The sequence below is a fragment of the Tachypleus tridentatus genome, chromosome 10, assembly GCF_004210375.1.
Source record: "Tachypleus tridentatus isolate NWPU-2018 chromosome 10, ASM421037v1, whole genome shotgun sequence".
Classification (NCBI taxonomy): Eukaryota; Metazoa; Arthropoda; class Merostomata; order Xiphosura; family Limulidae; genus Tachypleus; species Tachypleus tridentatus.
This window is the reverse complement of record NC_134834.1, coordinates 10540800-10563154: the sequence shown is the minus strand read 5'-3', so window position 1 is coordinate 10563154 and position 22355 is coordinate 10540800. Positions and strand designations below refer to the sequence as shown.

Here is a 22355-nt window from a genome sequence, read left to right as displayed (position 1 = left end):
GTTCTACTTGAAGTAAGTGTGAATATTGTATTGTTGTTTTGAACAACGTAAGAATATTGTAATAAGCTGTACGCTATTCTGCTTAAAGTGTGAGTATTGTATTGTTGTTTTGAACAACGTAAGAATATTGTAATAAGCTGTAGACTATTCTACTTAAAGTAAGTTTGAATATTGTATTGTTTGATTTTAACTTTCAGTTGTACTTCAGGATTACGAGGTTCAGGTTTATGATGAGTTTGTTACAAAAGGTAACACCGCTGTCCTCAGATGCTACGTTCCAAGTTACATCAGAGACTACGTCATAGTGACGACATGGGAAAGAGATGATGGTGTTACTATTGTTTCCAATGTGGCAAACGGTGAGCTTGGAAAGTTATGTTATCGTCTCTATAAAATGATTGTTATATTACAGCCACGTGAATGATTTTATGAAGTAACCGGAAGAAGTAGATGAAAACTAAGTAACAGTAATTCTCTGTCTTAAACATTTGGAATTAACAACGTAAAATGTTAGAAAGTAGATTAGATAATCTTAAATCTGTTATCTGTGTGTCTCTCAATCTTAACTATTTATCTGTTGGTAGTGCTTCTGTATAACTTAACTGTCAGTTGATGTCGGAAACTAAGCAGGAAACTCAACACTCAGCACTATACGTAATAGTGTCGTCTTAGGAAGTACTTACCGCGAAGTGTAATTTGAAATTATTCCACTGAGTTCTTATCTCGAGAGAATAAAACATTGAAAAGCCTACACTGTATTGTACTGCGAAGAGTATTTAGTTAAAAGCAGCTTTCCCAAGAAGATTAAATTTTGACTTACAGATGTGGGTTTCACAAACAGTTTATGTGGCATTAATTTGATTTTTATTTGCTCAGTCAAATGAGTAGCCGCATTAACTTGGAGATTTGACCGGTCCTCGTCTGAGAACACAAACTCCATGGAAACAGCTGTTGGGTGTTGTTTTTCTCTTAGGTTTTTGATACATTACGAGTTTGTTTAGGTGAGTCCCGTGATTGTACAGAGAATGTTTCAGTCTTATACACTTGGGGAAAACAAGGAATTCTGTCAGACAGACAGGAAGACAAATTAATAAGTTGAAATGCAGGCAGACAAAGAAAAATAAATGAATGAATAGACAGATGGATATTTATATATATAGACAAACAAATAGATAGTAAGACATTCAGATAAAGAGGCAAGTGGATGGGTAGATAGAGAGTGAAACAGATATGTAGACCGAAACATATAGATAAATAGAAAGAAATACATACATAAAAATAGACAGATAATAAAACCAATAGACTTATAAACAGACAGAAACAGATACACAAACGAACAAAGATGTAGATGCCATATTCGCATATAATCATAGAAACAGATGTTAAACAGATAAAGAGATGGGACATGTATACACGAGATAATTTCCTTCTAATTATCTTACTGAGTCAACTATTACTGATTTAATTAACTTCGAGGCCCTAAATGTTATTTTAGGACACGTAATTACATTTCTCGAATTCTGTTCCAACATTACAAATTCCTCAGTGGTTAGAAACATGTTCAGTCGCGCTCTCCGAGATGGAATATATTTAACATAGCTGTGGCTCGTGAATTTAATCCTATAAATATTAAATCTGAACAAAATCCTTAGCTTTTCTTTTCGTTTAGTCTGTACTCTACGAACTACAAAAATAGGTTTTTCTGAAAACTTTCAAATTACTTCTGTAAAGTTAACAGTACGGATTTTTAATAAATACCATACACAACTTAGTGGCGGGGGAGGGTGGCGAGAACCGTACTTCAGTCTTAAAGTTAACAGTACGGATTTTTAATAAATACCATACACAACTTAGTGGCGGGGGAGGGTGGCGAGAACCGTACTTCAGTCTTAAAGTTAACAGTACGGATTTTTAATAAATACCATACACAACTTAGTGGCGGGGGAGGGTGGCGAAAACCGTACTTCAGTCTCTCTCGAAACTCGAAAGCTCGTGTCCCAAAGCACCACCATAAATGCCACATACGTTTTCAAACTATAATACTGATAGTCATCCGAAAAGATAGTTCTTTTAACTTACGAGATGACAGTTATTAACTAAATAACAATAATATACTTCGTAAAGTGATTGACGGCCATCTTGCTTGAGTATGGAAACCATTACAAAAATGTCTTACAATCGTAGTCTTGGTATTTCTACAGTGAATGCGCTCTGGTTGCATGACTAGCGCGTGACGTAAACGAAACAACGTGTATGTCATTATTCTTCTTAATTCACCGTTTCGTCCGATTCCTTGTAAGCCTGAAGATCGTAAAACTGTTGGATGCCTAACTCCAGCACTGAATTATTCGCTGAAACTTATATTCAGGAGATGAACGTATGGAACGTATAATAAACACAGCAAAAGTATATAAAACACTGTAACAGCTGTGAAATTTAAGGCCCGATATTTTACTTTTCTTGCAAACAAAAACTAAAGAACTTCCAGGCTTCTACTTTTATATAAACATTATTTGTTTGTTGTAAGTAAAATGTATCGTGGTGCCAAGCTGTACACGGTATTTTTAATTTGGAATTCTTTTTTGAAGTTTGATACGCTTTAGTTCAAAGTATTGAACTTTCAACGATAGAAATATCTCGTTGTCATGGCAACGTGATACTTTCAAAAAAAAAAAAAAGAAGTTTCGTATCCATAACAACGCGATGTCTTCAAAAATAAAAATATATTGTTTCTATGACAACGAAATACATATAAGAAATTAATTACGTTGTATCCATGAGAACGCAGTGCTTTCAAAAAACATAAGTAACTCGCACTCGTTATAACGTGATGCCGTCAAGGAGTTAAATATGTTGTTTCCATGACAATACGATGTCTTTAAGAAACTATCTCGTACCCATGACAACTTCGAACTAAATTGTGTTACGAAATCATTGAGGTTCTAGTACATAGAATGTTAACCCTAATATCACAAATTAAGTTCAGTTCATCCTGTCGTCAGGATCACGAGACTGTTTCTTATTGTTTTATCTTACACCTAAAACACAGGAGGTCGATACAGTGTTCTTTCACACGGCGAGCTTCATATTCGCGACACTACAAACGAAGATGGCTTCAAGAGATATTACTGTCGCACCTCTCACACCCTTAGTGGCCAGTCACAGCTAAGCAAAAATTCTGGAAGGTTAATAATTACAGGTAAGTAAAATGTTGGTTTATCAACAAAAAATGTGTGCATTTATGTGACATGATAAAAAAAACCAGAAACATAACTCAAGTGTTTGTACTAAATTTATATAGAAAAATATTGTTATCTATCAAACGTGTATGTGTTTTTAAATAAATACGACGTAGAAAAAAGAGACAAGATAACAAAATCTACACTTTTTATACGAAATGAGCGACTACTAATTAGCCTAATGCATTATATTATTCAAAAATACACCACCAGAGGGACTATGAGTGGTTTGGTTTGAATTTCGCACAACGTTACACGAGGGCTATCTGCGCTAGCCGTCCCTAATTTGTAGTGTAAGATTAAAGAAAAGGCAGCTGGTCATCAACACCCGCCGCCAACTCTTGGGCTACTCTTTTTCTAACGAATAGTGGGATTGACCGTCACATATAACGCCTCCACGGCTGAAAGGGCGAGCATGTAGTGTGTGACAGGGATTCGAACCCTCGACCCTCAGATTACGATTCGAGCGCCTTAATCACATGATATGCGAGGCCGAGAGACTGGGTAAGTTATTATTAGAAGATATGAGTTTTTCTGGTAATTTGTTAACCAGAAAACTGCGCCGTGCGCTGTGCTCAAATCGTTACCTGGTTTTAGAGTATAAACCTTCAGACTTAAAACTGAGCAGATAGATAAGAGAACACTCCTATAAAATTGAGCAGGTATGTTTGTCTTGGTGCAAACGCAAAGGCGTTTAACTGGCCCACTGAAGTGATCGAACCTCGAATTTCGGTGTTAGAAGTGTTCGAGCTTACTACATAACCACCAGAAAACAAACGTAGAACTTCTAACTAAAAACTTTACACTGAAGGTATACAACTAAGAACTGATTTATTGACTAATGTTTGTGCGAAGATTATATGGCTTTAAAAGTTTGGTTCTGGAAGTAACTGTTGTGAAATTTCATTTACAAATTGCTTACAAACCTGTGATGATGACTTACAAACCTGTGATGATGACTTACAAACTGGTGATGTTGGATTACAAACCTCTGATGATGACTCACAGAATCGTGACCCGGCATTGACAGGAGGTGAGGACGCTCAACTCGTAATCTGAGGGCCACGGGTTCGAATCCCCATCATACCAAACATGCTCGTCCTTACAACTATGGGGGGTTATAATGTGACGCTCAATCCCACTATTCCCTGGTAAAAGAGTGGCTCAAGAGTTGTCGGTGGGTGGTGATGACTAGCTGCCTTCTATTTAGTCTTACACTGCTAAATAATTAGGACATCTAGCGCAAATAGCCATTGTGTAGCCTTGCGCGAAATTCAGAAAACAAACATACATAGAAACTCGTTATGTTGGGTGACACTTTAGTAAACTGAAACATGTAGGGTCAGTTACTATTCGTTTTTGCCCCACAACGGAAAGTCTTCGGATTTACAACACCGCCCTCTACATTCCGACACTCAGTTACACAACCCCTTCCAAATATGTGGTCAGCTTCCGGTCAGTTACCTCTTTCTTTGTGAACCTGACGATGACCGAAGAAGGTCGAAACGTTATTCGCTCTTCTACGTAAAATATTTTCTCAACCCAAACGAGCCGTTTTTGCATATATATTCGAGCAAAGCTACTCAAGAGCTATCTGCGCTGGCCACCCCTAATTTAGCAGAGTAAGACAACAGGGGAGGCAGCTAATCATCGTCATCCACCGCCAACTCTTGGGCTACTCTTTTATCAACGAATAGTAGGACTGACCGTCACATTATAACGCCGCAACGGCTGAAAGGGCGAGCATATTTGGTGCGACGGGGATTCGAACCCGCGACCAGAAATAGACAAGAAAGAAAATGTTTTAAGTCAATCCTTCACCAAAAATCACCAAACATACTTGTCTTCAACCTATGTAAGACAGTCGTAAATCCTGCGTGTCTGGAGAGTCAACATTGAAACAGTTTAAGCAACCTTCTCCAATAAACATATTTCGTTCATTTCTGAATTCGTCTAGCCCAGCTTAAGCAGACATTATCCAGAAATCAGACCTCACGTTATGAAAAGTATTGGAAGTTATATAATTCATGAAAGCCTATTCACGTGCTCAGAGATACAAGTTGGGGCACGCGGATCATGTCAAATCGTTTTCATTGACACGATTTTTATGCGATTTTTTTTCCGGATATAAATATATTTTTTTTAGTCTAAATAGTTTGAAACTCTCATAAGAGGAAAATGTATTAAGGTTTATTTTTGTTTGTTTGTAATGTATGCACTTAGACACAGAGACCAATCAGGTCCCTCGACTTTCGGAAACTAGAACAATATATCGTGTCCAACAGGGGACGCCAGTGGAGTTAACATGTGCTGCTCAGGCCTATCCCATCCCAACATACAGGTAAGTGGGTCAAGATATTTCAATGAATTTGTTTTATTTATGCAAAGGCTTAGGAGAACAAAAGTTTAGGTTTATAAAACATTAAAGTATAACGTTTAGCATCTTAAATACGAAACTTTCAGTATAACATTCCCACGCTAGTGCAGCTGTATCTCTACGGATTTACAACGCTAAATAATCAGATGTTCGATTCCCCTCGGTGGACTCAGGAGGTAGCCTGCTGTGGCTTTGCTATATGAAAACATACACTCTAATTGAATATATGCTTTATATTCAAGAGATACATTCTTATTTAATTTTTCGTTTCTAACAGAAAGTCTGTTGACTTCGTTTTAAACATACACAGTTCTCAAGACTCTAATTTACAAGCATTGTGTAAAATGTCTCTAATTAATTTTTTGTTTATTGTGCTTCGAGTAGCGAAAAATGCGTGTAGAATAGATAGAAACATTTACTCCTTACGTTTCCAAAAAATTCCTAACAATACAATTCGGGATTCGATACCCGCAATGGGCTGATCTTAAATAGCCCATCTTGTTGTTTTACATTATTATACATTCAATACTTTTCAACTGGACAGTTTCTTTGTTTTGTTGTTAAGCGTCAAGCTACGCAGTGGTTGTCTTTAGTGTGCTCACCACGGGTATCGAAGCCCGATCTTTAGAGTTATATAGAGAGATCAGTAGGTTTTGAATATTGAAGTAACTTGCATAAAGTGCAAGAAACGTGGACAGTAAAATATCTACAAATAATTTTACGTCTTAATTATATTCATTATGAATATTTTGAAAAGAAAAATGAAGTTAGGCGATAGTATGTGTTACATTAAATTATAAAAAAAGTTATTCAGTTATTTATTTATTAGTTGGTACAGGAAAGATGGGACCAACTTAATTGCCGTAACAACAAGTGTAAACATTATTCAAATAAGTGGCTCCCTCTATATACGGAAGACAAGTGTTCGTGATGGTGGAACGTACGTTTGTCTGGTTAAGAACCGGATTGGACAGAAGAGAATGGAGACACATTTAACTGTGACAGGTAAACACAACTGTAAACGTTTACACAATTAACACTTTTATTTTTATGTGTTGGACTAAAAAAAACTGTATGTGTGCTATACGTGCCTCCTGCAAATTTCTTTATCTCTTGTTCAGATATACCTTCTGGATTTTCACACACATGTAGGCTAAGCGATAAATATTTTTCTCAGTTGTTCAGATGCTGACGATGTTTTATTAGCAGCTTTATAAGAACACTTACACTAGGCGAGCACCTATTAACAAGTCTCTTTTAAACTCGGAGAGACTGTTATTCTTACCCGTTGTCTGATAGACTGTTATTCTTACCTGTTATCTGATAGACTGTTATTCTTACCTGTTATCTGATAGACTGTTATTCTTACCTGTTATCTGATAGACTGTTATTCTTACCCGTTATCTGATAGACTGTTATTCTTACCTGTTATCTGATAGACTGTTATTCTTACCTGTTATCTGATAGACTGTTATTCTTACCCGTTGTCTGATAGACTGTTATTCTTACCCGTTGTCTGATAGACTGTTATTCTTACCCGTTATCTGATAGACTGTTATTCTTACCCGTTATCTGATAGACTGTTATTATTACCCGTTGTCTGATAGACTGTTATTCTTACCCGTTATCTGATAGACTGTTATTCTTACCCGTTATCTGATAGACTGTTATTCTTACCCGTTATCTGATAGACTGTTATTCTTACCCGTTGTCTGATAGACTGTTATTCTTACCCGTTGTCTGATAGACTGTTATTCTTACCCGTTATCTGATAGACTGTTATTCTTACCTGTTATCTGATAGACTGTTATTCTTACCCGTTGTCTGATAGACTGTTATTCTTACCCGTTATCTGATAGACTGTTATTCTTACCTGTTATCTGATAGACTGTTATTCTTACCCGTTATCTGATAGACTGTTATTCTTACCTGTTATCTGATAGACTGTTATTCTTACCCGTTGTCTGATAGACTAATCGTTATACTAACGACATCTCTGCTTAAATAATACCCTGACGCATTTTACTTATAACTTATTTTGCACAATAAATAAGTTGAGTTGTTAAGGGGTCTTAATCAGTTAGTGTAGTTAGCAAATATCACAATTTACATGTTAGTACCCAGTAAAGCATTTTGTTTATACAAGTGTATTATGCTTTACTGTACATATATGCATACTTGTATCATGTATTAAAGTGAATCAAATTATCCCTTCCTTCGCTGTTTTACGAAAATAAACTAACCGCACCAGACTATAACTGTTGATACTATGATTGGCTATCTTCCAACCAATCAGACAGTTTAATTCACATAAAAGTGCAGTTAGTCATAATATACCAAGCAATAGTGTTAGAAATGTACTAATGGATCCCAGGAGACAAAGGCCACATCATAAATCAATGTTTTGGCAGATGAAGACGCCATTCCAAGCCCCCCGCCAGTACAGCGGTAAGTCTACGGATTTACAACGCTAAAATCAGGGATTCGATTCCCATCGGTGGGCTCACTCAGCAGATAGCCCGATGTGGCTTTGTTATAATAAAACCACAAACACACACTCTATCCAAAAGAGTGAGACGAAATTTTACACTTTGGTAGGAACTGTTTGGACCCTGGATGAAACTAGTAATGTTTATAAAGAGAAGCAGTCAGGATAGAACCCCAGATCAAACTCTTTGTAAATAAAGAATGTGCCAGCCACCTAGCTGTAAGTACAGGTGTTGATGTTAGTTTAAGAATACTTGGATACACAACACCAGGCTATGGCTTCAGTGAATGAATGGCTGCTCAACAACCACAACTTATGAAAGATAACCAAACCAAAGGGGTGAAACGGTCCTACTTCAGATTTAAAACAAAGATGTAATCAGAACTGAGGGATCTCACTGTTCATAGGTGGATCCAAATTGAAATTATTTACCAACAAATAATTAGATCGTGTTTGATGGGAGAGACAGCAACATCACTGTCTGTGTATTCATCTACAGTGGAGCAACTACAAGTGTGGACTGCATCTCAACCATTGGTTTTGGAGATTTACACAAAACTGATGGCACCTTGACTGCTGACAGGTACGATTAAATTTTCATCCATTATGTCTATCTTCCACGAACAAGATCTCTCGAACAGAAATTCATCTTCTAGCGAGACAGTGTTCCCAACCATGCTTAAAATGTGGTGAAACGATACCTGGGTGTAAAAAAATAATAGAACAATCGAAACCACGGATTGGATGCATCAACTTCGTATGGTTGTATGGGTGTGTAACGAAACTCATGAGGTCAAATGGTAACTAAGAACACTTATTGAATATTACTGTAAACTATTTTATAGTGATGTACTCATAAAATATATGACAGCATGAAAACAATGTATAATACTCTGTATAAAGACATATATATAAATATAAATATAAAACGTTAGCGTATTATGTAACGTATTTGTTCTTCCTTCTGTTGTTTATTTAATTACACTATGTAATAAAACTTTTACTTTTTCTTGTTCCTGGACAGAAAGTGTTATTTCACAATTGTTTATGTCTAAAGTAAATGGAAAAGACCTATTCAAACTTTGCTTTTGTAACCAGGGAGCGTATAACGAAAACATGATAGGAGACTATGTTTAGGGGCTGATGCTTGAAAGTGATTTACATTACAGTCGCAAATCTCGAAAAACTACTCACTTCTAAACATTTTTGTATAACTTTGGTATAAATACATGTAAATCTTGATTCATATGTTGTTTTATTCAGACCTTATGTAAATGAAAATGTAGAAATTTGTCCGTTTTTACATAGAAAATAGGTGAATTTCTAAATTTCATTATCCAGGTTACAAAACCAAAGTTTGAAGGGAATAATGGCCATTTTCTGTACTTTCACAACATAAGCGATTAAGAAATAACACATACTGTCTAGGAACAAAATTTGTGTTACATAGTGTTATTTGTTTCATAGTGTTACTTGTGTTACATAGTGTTATTTGTGTTACATAGTATTATTTGTGCTACATAGTATTATTTGTATTACATAGTATTATTTATGTTACATAGTGTTATTTGTTTCATAGTGTTATTTGTTTCATAGTGTTATTTGTGTTACATAGTGTTATTTGTTTCATAGTGTTACTTGTGTTACATAGTGTTATTTGTGTTACATAGTATTATTTGTGCTACATAGTGTTATTTGTGTCACAGTGTTATTTGTGTTACATGGTGTTATTCGTATTACATAGTGTTATTTGTGTTACATGGTGTTATTCGTATTACATAGTGTTATTTGTGTTACATGGTGTTATTCGTATTACATAGTGTTATTTGTGTTACATAGTGTTATGGACTGTGCTAATTTGATCAACTGCAGTTAGTCATTGGTTGTGATACCTGTACGTATTTCCCTGATGAGACAGCGGTAAGGCCACAATCTTACGACCCTAAACTCCGGGATTAGATTCCCCACGGTGGACACAACAGATAACCCTAATATGGCTTTACTCGAAAACAAACAAAGAAGATATCTGTATATATATCATCTATACAAATCCATAGTATTGTAAATAATCATGGATTTGAAATATTACTGGAAATAACCTGACCTGTTTGTTTGAAATTCATAATAACTTAAGGCTGGCGATTCTGTTGTCGCACACTTTCCTTCTCGTTTTAAACGGTTGTATTTCCTTTGTAACGTTGCACCTACATGCTGTATGTAACAATTTAGTAACGAGCCCAAGAAACACAACCATCTTGGTATAAAATTTAGATTACAGCTAACGCACTGAGTGTGATAAATTGGTTAGCTGCCGGACTGATGATCCGAGGTTCAAATCTCCTTCTACCAAAAAAAAAAAAAATTCGTGCCGCACCCTGAAGTCTTGGGTACGTTATAAGAGTGACAGTCAAATCCAACTATTTTCTTTGTGTAGCCACCGAGTTGACTATTCTGCAAGTTCGAAATTAGGGACGACCAGTGCAAATATTCTTGGTGAAGCTTTGTGCAAATTTCAACGACAAGGACAGTATAACAGAAGTAAAATAATCAATGAAATGAGCGACAGAATGGAAAAGGAAAAATATTTTTGTGGTTCAGTGGATATTTATTCACTGACAGACATGAGGAAGGAACTTAGAAACAGAAGATTCACAACAGATTAGGCTATTTGTTTTTGCTGTTTTAATTTTATAATCACTGGCATGGCTCCTACTGAAACTAAACCGGGTCGATACCTAGCTGGTTATCGACTTACACTTAATCAGTTTGATATCACATTATAAACTTATCTTAACGTTTGAAGGAGCAAACTGAATAGATTTCTTTATCTGTGTTTTCGCCCTACGAAATCTACCGTGCAGTTACGCTGTTTCTATTGTTTTCTTTTTTCAATTTTATTTAAGAAATTTTACATTTGATATTGTTATGAAACCATGAAGTTAAAGAAAGAAAGGATATCCTCGTATAACAAGAGTCCGGTGGTTAGGGTGCTCGACTCGCAATCTGAAGATCGTGGGTTCGAATCCTGTCACTAAGCATGCTCGTTCCTTCAGTTGTGGGGGCGTTATAAAGGTTTGGTTAATTCCACTTTTTGTTGGTAAAGAGTAGTTCAGATTTGGCGGTGGGTGGTCTGGACTAGCTGCCTTCCATTTTGTCTATTGTTTCTAAGTTAGGAAATAAAAGGGCAAATAGTATCTATGCCTAATATTCCAAAAACAAACAAACCAAATCACTCAATTAATTATGCCTTATGTCTCAATGTATTGTTCTTTCAGCTCCCTTGCTAGCAAAGCTTGCTCCAGAAAAGCTCCTCGTGAACGCGGGTCGATCAGCTACCTTAACGTGTAACGTGTCCGGGTTTCCAGTTGACACAGTTAGGTGGGTCAAAGATCAGCGCTCTCTAGAGCCAGATGGATTTAAGTTCCAGCTGCTAACACGTGACTCGCTTCACGTATCCTCCATTGGACGCGAAGATAGAGGAGTCTACCAATGCTATGTCAATAACAAAGCTGATTCGGCACAAGCCTCGCTGGAAATAGTTCTGAAAGGTAAACTTTCTACTCATTTTGAATCCAGCAGTTTTTATGGTTAGACTTGGTCTTAAGTAGATGGTTGTTACCGGTTCCTAAAATCAATCAGTTAAAGTGAACATCATTAAACGGTTCACAATTTTTTACAAGAAAGGTGAATTATTAAGTAATTCTGTTGGATAAGAATATATTGTCGAAATATATCTGTTTCTGAAAACAGAAACCAGATGATAATTACAATTAAGACATTTTAACACATGAACTGATTCTTACGTGACAGGTTTAAATAAACACTGGGATATAGCCGTGTCTTACTATCCTAATTACAACTCAGCATGGTAACTTAACATCCTTATGTTTTATGATACTAGTATTGACAGCAAACATGTATTCAGTATATTAATATAACCTAGATATGTCTTATGATACAAGTACTGACATCAAATGTGTATTCAGTATATTAACATAACCTGAATATGTCTTATGATACAAGTACTGACATCAAATGTGTATTCAGTATATTAACATTACCTGAATATGTCTTATGATACAAGTACTGACATCAAATGTGTATTCAGTATATTAACATAACCTGAATATGTCTTATGATATAAGTACTGACATCAAATGTGTATTCAGTATATTAACATAACCTAGATATGTCTTATGATACAAGTACTGACATCAAATATGTATTCAGTATATTAACATAACCTGGTTATGTATTATGATACAAGTACTGACATCAAATGTGTATTCAGTATATTAACATAACCTAGATATGTCTTATGATACAAGTACTGACATCAAATGTGTATTCAGTATATTAACATAACCTGAATATGTCTTATGATACAAGTACTGACATCAAATATGTATTCAGTATATTAACATAACCTGAATATGTCTTATGATATAAGTACTGACATCAAATGTGTATTCAGTATATTAACATAACCTAGATATGTCTTATGATACAAGTACTGACATCAAATGTGTATTCAGTATATTAACATAACCTGAATATGTCTTATGATACAAGTACTGACATCAAATATGTATTCAGTATATTAACATAACCTGAATATGTCTTATGATACAAGTATTGACAGCAAACATGTATTCAGTATATTAACATAACCTGGTTATGTATTATGATACAAGTACTGACATCAAATGTGTATTCAGTATATTAACATAACCTAGATATGTGTTATGATACACGTACTGACATCAAATGTGTATTCAGTATATTAACATAACCTAGATATGTCTTATGATACAAGTACTGACATCAAATGTGTATTCAGTATATTAACATAACCTGAATATGTCTTATGATACAAGTACTGACATCAAATATGTATTCAGTATATTAACATAACCTGAATATGTCTTATGATACAAGTATTGACAGCAAACATGTATTCAGTATATTAACATAACCTGAATATGTCTTATGATACAAGTACTGACATCAAATGTGTATTCAGTATATTAACATAACCAGGTTATGTATTATGATACAAGTACTTATACGATATTTAAAGTCTAAAAGAGCATATCTATTGATATGAATAGGTTCTAGTTAACTCTGTCACTGATAAATTTACACGTAAACAATTCCCCATTGCTGTGTTTATTTTTCGATCCAGAAAAACAAAATAGGCATACCTGATTACTAGCAGGATAACAAACTATCCTATTCGTTAGTAAAAGAGTAACCCAAGAGTCGGTGATGGGTAGTGATATCTAGCTGCCTTCCCTCTAGTCTACCATTGCTATATTAGGGACGGCTGGAGCAGATATCCCTCGTGTGGCTTTGCGCGAAATTTCAAAACAAACAAACAAATTCCTATACTGTATATATAAATAGCGTTTCATAGAAACATTTTTTTAACGTCGCCTAACCCCACGGACGAGTTCTGGTATCGAAGGATAAGCCTCTTGGGTAATAACTTGTTGAAGATAAAAGATAAATATGAAATGGTACATTTATACATCCATTTCTATAATCCTCATTGGTCAAATTAAAAGAAATGTGTGGCCTGCTGTTTACACGATTTGTGTTACAAAAAGACACACTTTATCACTCGAAATTAGGAAACTTTAGGCCTAAAGTTTATAGTAAAATACTTTTGTCAGTTGGGTAACCTCGTTGTTAATGATATTCTTGGCCGTAAACCCAATAACATCTTAACAAGTTTGGTCAGCTTTGTATATTTATATTAGTCCTAAATCAAGTTATTAGCCAACAATACAAAATTGTTTTTTATAATGAAGGTATAATAACAATAATAAACGACAGACGAAAATAAAAAACTAATCACAATATATTGACTTGACTTGTATAACCAATATTATTAATAAAATCACAAAAAAATGTCCTTATGTTGACGTTTCTTCGTTATTTTAACATTCATTTAATCCTTTATATTTTCAACTTTTCAGAAACTGCTCCGATATTTCTTGATACATTTACCAACCAGATTATGAAGCCAGGACCTACTGTATCTTTACGCTGCGAAGCGTCAGGAACTCCTCTTCCACAGGTTATGTGGTCTTTGGATGGCTATTCTATTCCAGATAATGACAGGGTGCGCGTGGGAGATTACGTCAGCCGAGATGGAAACGTGATAAGTTTTGTTAACATCACAAATATTCAAGTTGAAGATGGCGGAGCTTACGAGTGCATTGCTAAAAACCATGTTGGAGAAACTCACCACTTTTCACGCTTAAACGTAGTGGGAGACCCAGTCGTAAAATACATGCCAACTAAAGTTATAGTGTCAGGAGAAAGTGGCGTCCTTCATTGTCGTATTGCTGGGTTCCCGATTAAACATATTTCTTGGGAAAAAGGTAGAAAAACTGAGTTTAGAATTACGACTGTCAAACACGAATTTGTAATGTAAATGTTTACCATATCCATTTTAATTTCATCTGTATCTAACTGTTTTGTTTTTCGTTGTGTTTTTTTTTAACAATGGCTATTAATTAAACATTTCAAAAATATTTAAATGTTTGTAAATAATTATTTTATCAATTACTTGAAGATGGCAAAATTTATGGAAGTCCTGTATAGCAAGTTATCTGTCAAACCACTCAGATACGAGAGACAGAATTTTAAAAAATATATTCATAACCATTGACTTTTAACTTTGAATTATAGGTTCGAAATATGAGTACGCTTAAGTCAAATCACGACAAAGAGTTTTTTCAAATCCTCTTTTTATTTATTTCATAAGAACAGCTTAAAAAACTAAGTATATTTCCAGGTGTGTCCAGTCACGCAAAGTTAGGCTTAAGGTGCAACTGGATACAAACTGAATACAATGAGCGTAAAGTTTATTATGCGACAAAATATCGTTATCTTCGACAGAACTTTTAATCCTAAATAAACAAAGTTAGGCTTAAGGTGCAACTGAATACAATGAGCGTAAAGTTTATTATGCGACAAAATATCGTTATCTTCGACTGAACGTGTAATCCTAAACAAACAAAGTTAGGCTTAGGTGCAACTGGATACAAACTGAATACAATGAGCGTAAAGTTTATTATGCGACAAAATATCGTTATCTTCGACAGAACTTTTAATCCTAAATAAACAAAGTTAGGCTTAGGTGCAACTGAATACAAACTGAATACAATGAGCGTAAAGTTTATTATGCGACAAAATATCATTATCTTCGACTGAACGTGTAATCCTAAACAAACAAAGTTAGGCTTAGGTGCAACTGGATACGAACTGAATACAATGAGCGTAAAGTTTATTATGCGACAAAATATCGTTATCTTCGACTGAACGTGTAATCCTAAACAAACAAAGTTAGGCTTAGGTGCAACTGGATACAAACTGAATACAATGAGCGTAAAGTTTATTATGCGACAAAATATCGTTATCTTAGACTGAACGTGTAATCCTAAACAAACAAAGTTAGGCTTAGGTGCAACTGGATACAAACTGAATACAATGAGCGTAAAGTTTATTATGCGACAAAATATCGTTATCTTCGACAGAACTTTTAATCCTAAATAAACAAAGTTAGGCTTAAGGTGCAACTGAATACAAACTGAATACAATGAGCGTAAAGTTTATTATGCGACAAAATATCGTTATCTTCGACTGAACGTGTAATCCTAAACAAACAAAGTTAGGCTTAAGGTGCAAATGGATACAAACTGAATACAATGAGCGTAAAGTTTGTTACACGACAAAACATTATCTTCAAGTGAACGTTTAACCCTAGTTTTTAATGAGATATTTATTAACGAATATATTAACTAAGAACGATTCGAATCAAGGTAATTATACAAATCAGAAATACAATTAATTAAGAAATTAATAAACTCAGTTGTATATAGCAAGTTGTCTAGTAGCATTAATTCTACAAACCAAACCACAAAAAAATATTCACTAGTTAGGTACTTTCGTTGTTGGTTTAGGCCTAAATTAACGTACCAAGTTAGCACTGTTGAAAAAACTTCAAATATGTAAATTAATAATAATATCCAAAATTATATTAAACATTAATAACAAATAATTGATAAGACAAAGATTATTTAATTGTCTCCCTTATTAAGTCAAAAACTATATAGTTTTGTTAAAATAAATTATCGTCCGTAAACACGATAAATCATTTTCTGAAGACATGCATAATAAAGATTTATTCTTTTCATACAAAGTTCATAAAGTGTGAGTAAAACCGAACAATACATGTACCAGTTTCTCTTAAGTTTTTAAAACAAAAACAAAACTTTTAACTGTTATAACCCACGATAATAGCCCTTATAAACTTCATAAGTACAGTTTCTATTTTACACACTTATACAGATGGACGACAACTTCCAGTTAATCGCCGCCAGGAGGTCTTTTCAAACGGTTCTCTCGTCATAAGAGACGTCCAGAAAACAAAGGACGATGGAGTCTATACATGTACAGCTTCTAACGAACTGGGAACAAGTGCGTCGGGTGAGGTACACGTTCAAGTAAGAGGTGCGTCTTCAAATGAATAGTTTGAGAAATTCGTTCTTAGTTGGAGTTTCAAATCTCATATTCTAAGTCAAACTACTTGCAACCAACATGTCTACTAAACTGTCCATCTGTAATTAAACAGTGTGCAAAATGGCTTATAATAATTATCTATTAAACTAACGAAATAAAAGTGATAGTTTCATCTAGATATGACAGATCTTGCTATTATAAAGGTCCTTTACGAATAACTTAATCTCTAAGCATCTAATGAATTTTAAATATTTAAGATATAAGTTAATCGAATGTTGATCAATTGATACAAACTAACTAATCCTTCTAGTGAAGCCCATTGTTTTCCCATTTGCCTTCCCTGAGAATGTGGAACGTGGGATGAAGTTCAGTATGGTGTGTTCTGTGGCGGCTGGAGATCCACCTATTGAGATTTCCTGGTTTAAAGATGGTGTGCTTCTTTCATCTAAAGATGACATTACTGTTAAAACCGTCAGTGAAAACTCCTTGTTGTTGGCTATTGACAACGTGGGACTTCAACATAGAGGGGACTACACCTGTGTAGCAAAGAATGATGGTGGCGCTGTAAATCATACCAGTCCATTAACAGTTTATGGTAAGTATGTTCTGTCTATATGGCAACGAATGATGGTGGCGCTGTAAATCATACCAGTCCATTCACAGTTCGTGGTAAGCAGCTGTTCTATGTGGTAAGGAATGGTGTTGGCCATGAAAGACCTAAACAGGTGATTCGGTAAATTTGTGAAAAGTATAGAACGGGAATAAAATTTTACATTGGTGTTGGTATGGTGGATGTGTAAAGACAGTCTTGGTGTTGGTATGATGGATGTGTAAAGACAGTCTTGGTGTTGGTATGGTGGATGTGTAAAGACAGTCTTGGTGTTGGTGTGGTGGATGTGTAAAGACAGTCTTGGTGTTGGTATGGTGGATGTGTAAAGACAGTCTTGGTGTTAGTATGGTGGATGTTCAAAGACAGTCTTGGTGTTGGTATGGTGGATGTGTAAAGACAGTCTTGGTGTTGTTGTGGTAGATGTGTAAAGACAGTCTTGGTGTTGGTATGATGGATGTGTAAAGAAGGTCTTGGTGTTGGTGTGGTGGATGTGTAAAGACAGTCTTGGTGTTGGTGTGGTGGATGTGTAAAGAAAGTCTTGGTGTTGGTGTGGTGGATGTGTAAAGACAGTCTTGGTATTGGTATGGTGGATGTGTAAAGACAGTCTTGGTGTTAGTATGGTGGATGTGTAAAGACAGTCTTGGTATTGGTATGGTGGATGTGTAAAGACAGTCTTGGTGTTGGTATGGTGGATGTGTAAAGACAGTCTTGGTGTTGGTATGGTGGATGTGTAAAGACAGTCTTGGTGTTGGTATCGTGGATGTGTAAAGACAGTCTTGGTATTGGTATGGTGGATGTGTAAAGACAGTCTTGGTGTTAGTATGGTGGATGTGTAAAGACAGTCTTGGTATTGGTATGGTGGATGTGTAAAGACAGTCTTGGTGTTGGTATGGTGGATGTGTAAAGACAGTCTTGGTGTTGGTATCGTGGATGTGTAAAGACAGTCTTGGTGTTGGTACGGTGGATGTGTAAAGACAGTCTTGGTGTTGGTATGGTGGATGTGTAAAGACAGTCTTGGTGTTGGTATCGTGGATGTGTAAAGACAGTCTTGGTGTTAGTATGGTGGATGTTCAAAGACAGTCTTGGTGTTGGTATGGTGGATGTGTAAAGACAGTCTTGGTGTTGTTGTGGTGGATGTGTAAAGACAGTCTTGGTGTTGGTGTGGTGGATGTGTAAAGAAAGTCTTGGTGTTGGTGTGGTGGATGTGTAAAGACAGTCTTGGTGTTGGTGTGGTGGATGTGTAAAGACAGTCTTGGTGTTGGTGTGGTGGATGTGTAAAGACAGTCTTGGTGTTGGTGTGGTGGATGTGTAAAGACAGTCTTGGTGTTGGTACGGTGGATGTGTAAAGACAGTCTTGGTGTTGGTACGGTGAATATGTAAAGACAGTCTTGGTGTTGGTATGGTGAATGTGTAAAGACAGTCTTGGTGTTGGTATGGTGAATGTGTAAAGACAGTCTTAGTGTTGGTGTGGCGGATGTGTAAAGACAGTCTTGGTGTTGGTATGGTGGATATGTACAAGAACAGTCTTGGTGTTGGTATGGTGGATGTGTAAAGACAGTCTTGGTGTTGGTATGGTGGATGTGTACATGCAGTTTTGGTGTTGGTATGGTGGATGTGTACATGCAGTCTTGGTGTTGGTATGGTGGATGTGTACATACAGTCTTGGTGTTGGTATGGTGGATGTGTACATGCAGTCTTGGTGTTGGTATGGTGGATGTGTACATACAGTCTTGGTGTTGGTATGGTGGATGTGTACATACAGTCTTGGTGTTGGTATGGTGGATGTGTACAGGAACAGTGTTGGTGTGATGGGTGTACAAAAACAATCTTGGTTTTGATATTCTGTATCTTCTGTTGTCAGTTTTATTACTATTATTTCTTTTACAAAACAAAACCAGATATCAGTTTAAGATTTAAAATATGGTGTTAATGCTTGTGTCAGTTTTTCATTATTGAAGTTTATTGTTTGTTCTAAATATATCAAAACGTTACATTTAAAGCTCATATTCCATCACCGAATATGCTCTATTCATTTCAGCTGTGGGGGCATTACAATGTGACGATCAATGCTATTATTTGATTAGAGTAGCTCAAGAGTTGAACATGGATGGTGTCCACCAGCTGTCTTCTCTCTAATCTTTGTAACATATTTACCGTTATGCATTTGTTTTTACTACCTATGCTTGTTTGAATTTGATATATGCGATGTAATTTATTGGATGTGTATTGCGCAAGTCTCGTCTGTCCTGTAAATTTGTAGAAGATTCTCAAGATCTGGATTCAACAATACAAATTTTGCGAAAACACTAGCTTGTCTTCCAATATTGTTGAACGTTCGAGAATCTCGCTTAATTGTTATGGAAACTATCCGAGACACAATAATAAATTATATTTCTTTGGTCGTTACGGTCAATACACTATAAGTTTCAGAAGCTGTAACTGTGATACACGCTTATTAATCACAAAACTACAAAGTTTCACCCGGAACGTGTATAGATTTCGTAAAAAAAGTCATTTTGTGAGGTCAGTCACGAAAAGACAGCTAACTAGCTTTAACCAAATGTGACAGTATCAACTGAAAATTCAGTTGCTCGTTTTAAACCTCGACCGTTAATAAAATAATCAGTTCTAGACCAGATAGAAGACTCAATATAGTTTGTAAGTCTGTAAAACTCTTGTATATGAATTATTATTTGTAATAATTGTTATAGCAAATTATATTCTTGTTTGTATACTAAAATATATTTTTGTTAAGAAATAAAACTGTGTGTATCGATCTTGTTGGTAACTATCATTAATTTGATACGTATTAACTATTAGACTGTCCTTCGCTGCGACAGCGGTAACTCTACGTATTTACAACGCTATAATCAGCGATTCGATTTTCTTGGGTGCACCCAGCAGAAAGCCCGATGTGCCTCTGCTGTAATAAAAAACACAAACATTTAATTAACTTCAAAATTAAAATCTGCGGTTAATTGAAATCTTAATGCATGTGTATTTAACATAACAAATCAGAGACTTGTCTGAGATAAATTATAATACGTAACATTTATCCCTTAAAGATTAGAAACGTCTAGCGCAGATAGCCCTTCAAGTAGCTTTGTGAAACATTCAAGAAACAGATTGTGTTATTTGTTTTATATGTTTGGGCATTCTACTTGCACATTCTCGGTACGGATGTGTTATTGTTACTTCAAATTATATCCCAAAGGCATAGCGGTATGTCTGCGGACTTACAATGCCACAATCCAGGTTTCGATACCCGTGGTGGGCAGATCCCAGATAGCTTACTGTTTAGCTTTGTGCTCAATTACAAACATAAAATTTAGTTCAAATTAAAGTCACGTTTTTGAGAGGTCGCTGCAGCACAACGGCATGTCTTCGGACTCACACCGCTAGAGAGGCCCAGCATGGCCAGGTGGTTAAGGCGTGCGACTCGTAATCTGAGGGTTGCGGGTTCGCATCCCCGTCGCGCCAAACATGCTCGCCCTCCCAGCCGTGGGGGCGTTATAATGTTACGGTCAATCCCACTATTCGTTGATAAAAGAGTAGCCCAAGAGTTGGCGGTGGGTGGTGATGACTAGCTGCCTTCCCCCTAGTCTTACACTGCAAAATTAGGGACGGCTAGCACAGATAGCCCTCGTGTAGCTTTGTGCGAAATTCCAAAAAAAAACAAAAAACAAAACACACCGCTAGAAACCGGGTTTCGATACCCGTGGCGAGCTGAGCACAAATAGCTCATCGTGTAGTTTTGTGCTAAATTTCAAACAAACGATAAGGGCCATAGTAGTTGTTTAAATATTTATTGGAAAAACTAACCTTGTTTGATAAAATCGATTTCGATTCGCATAGAACAAAAAATATCTATATTTTCTTGTTAAATCCGCCAATAAGTAAACACGACACAACAAAGGATATTCAAATTGGAACGAAACTACTCGTTTTGGTAGAGCATAGAAACTGCCTCAGGTTATGTTGGGAACGTTGCTTTTCTGTTTCATTGCGCAAAGGGAGAACAAACAGAATATTCCCGAGGTGTTTATCGTTTACAGAAATTCTATCGTAACTGACACATGTCGATATGTCAGCTTTTGTAACTCTTGTTCTCAATTAGCGGAGTCAGAAACTCGTCAGCATGTTCTCTTTTATATTGTTTCGAACTTTGGGGGGGGATTTCAACGTAATCTATATTTTTGTTCGTATTATTGTAATTTTCTTTCGATCCAGTTCCGCCATCTTGGCGAATAGAGCCACACGACGCCAGTGTGGTGGTAGGACAAAGTGTCACGCTGGACTGTCAGTCCGAGGGGTACCCCCCGCCCAGGATTCGTTGGGAGAAGGCCCAAGGTAAGAACTCCACATTTTATTTCTGTTTCATATAGTTTAGTTGCTACTTGTGTGATATATAACTAGAAAACGAAACTGTAGTTAGAAACGGTGGAAATTTATAGTAGCTGACGTTCTAAGACAAGAATGAAGTTAAGTTAGCCGAAATTTAAAGTTACCATATGTATATATACACGGGTTAACCCAACACATATACCCGTATTTCCAATGCTCTTGTGACTATAGTAAATGAACCTAGAAACCAGGGCCGAGCATGGCCAGATGGTTACGGCGCTCGACTCGTAATCTGAAGGTCGTGGGCTCGAATCCCCGTCGCAACAAACGTGGTCGCCCTTTCAGCCGTGGGGGCGTTATAATGTGACGGTCAATCCCACTATTCGTTGGTAAACAAGTAACCCAAGAGTTGGCGGGGGGTGGTGATGACTAGCTGCCTTCCCTCTAGTCTTACATTGCTAAATTACGGACGGCTAGCGCAAATAGCCCTCTTGTAGCTTTACGCGAAATTCAAAACAAACCACACCAAGCCCGTCCCTCTAATGATTAAAGTTAAAGTTAAAGTTAAATCAACATACTCCGTCATTACTATATTTATTCACCACCACCCCCCAGTGACACAGCAACATGTCTGCGAACTCACACTGCTAGAAACCGAGTTTCGATACCCGTGGTGGGCAGAGCACACATAGTCCATCGTGTAGCTGTGTTTATTTCTAAACAAACTTTAGTTATTCTGTAACTAGAAATTAATAGAGCAACAAT

At 36.1% G+C, this 22355-nt stretch overlaps 1 protein-coding gene across 1 annotated transcript in view; it reads left to right on the top strand.

Annotated features, from left to right (window-relative positions):
* Positions 1-22355, top strand: part of LOC143228738 (cell adhesion molecule Dscam1-like) — a 191848-nt gene that overhangs the window by 51169 nt on the left and 118324 nt on the right. Inside the window, 9 exon segments of the mRNA XM_076460032.1 lie at positions 198-359; positions 3050-3199; positions 5463-5580; positions 6446-6621; positions 11380-11652; positions 14086-14493; positions 16466-16627; positions 16947-17231; positions 21477-21596. Coding sequence (XP_076316147.1) covers positions 198-359; positions 3050-3199; positions 5463-5580; positions 6446-6621; positions 11380-11652; positions 14086-14493; positions 16466-16627; positions 16947-17231; positions 21477-21596 — 1854 coding nt within the window.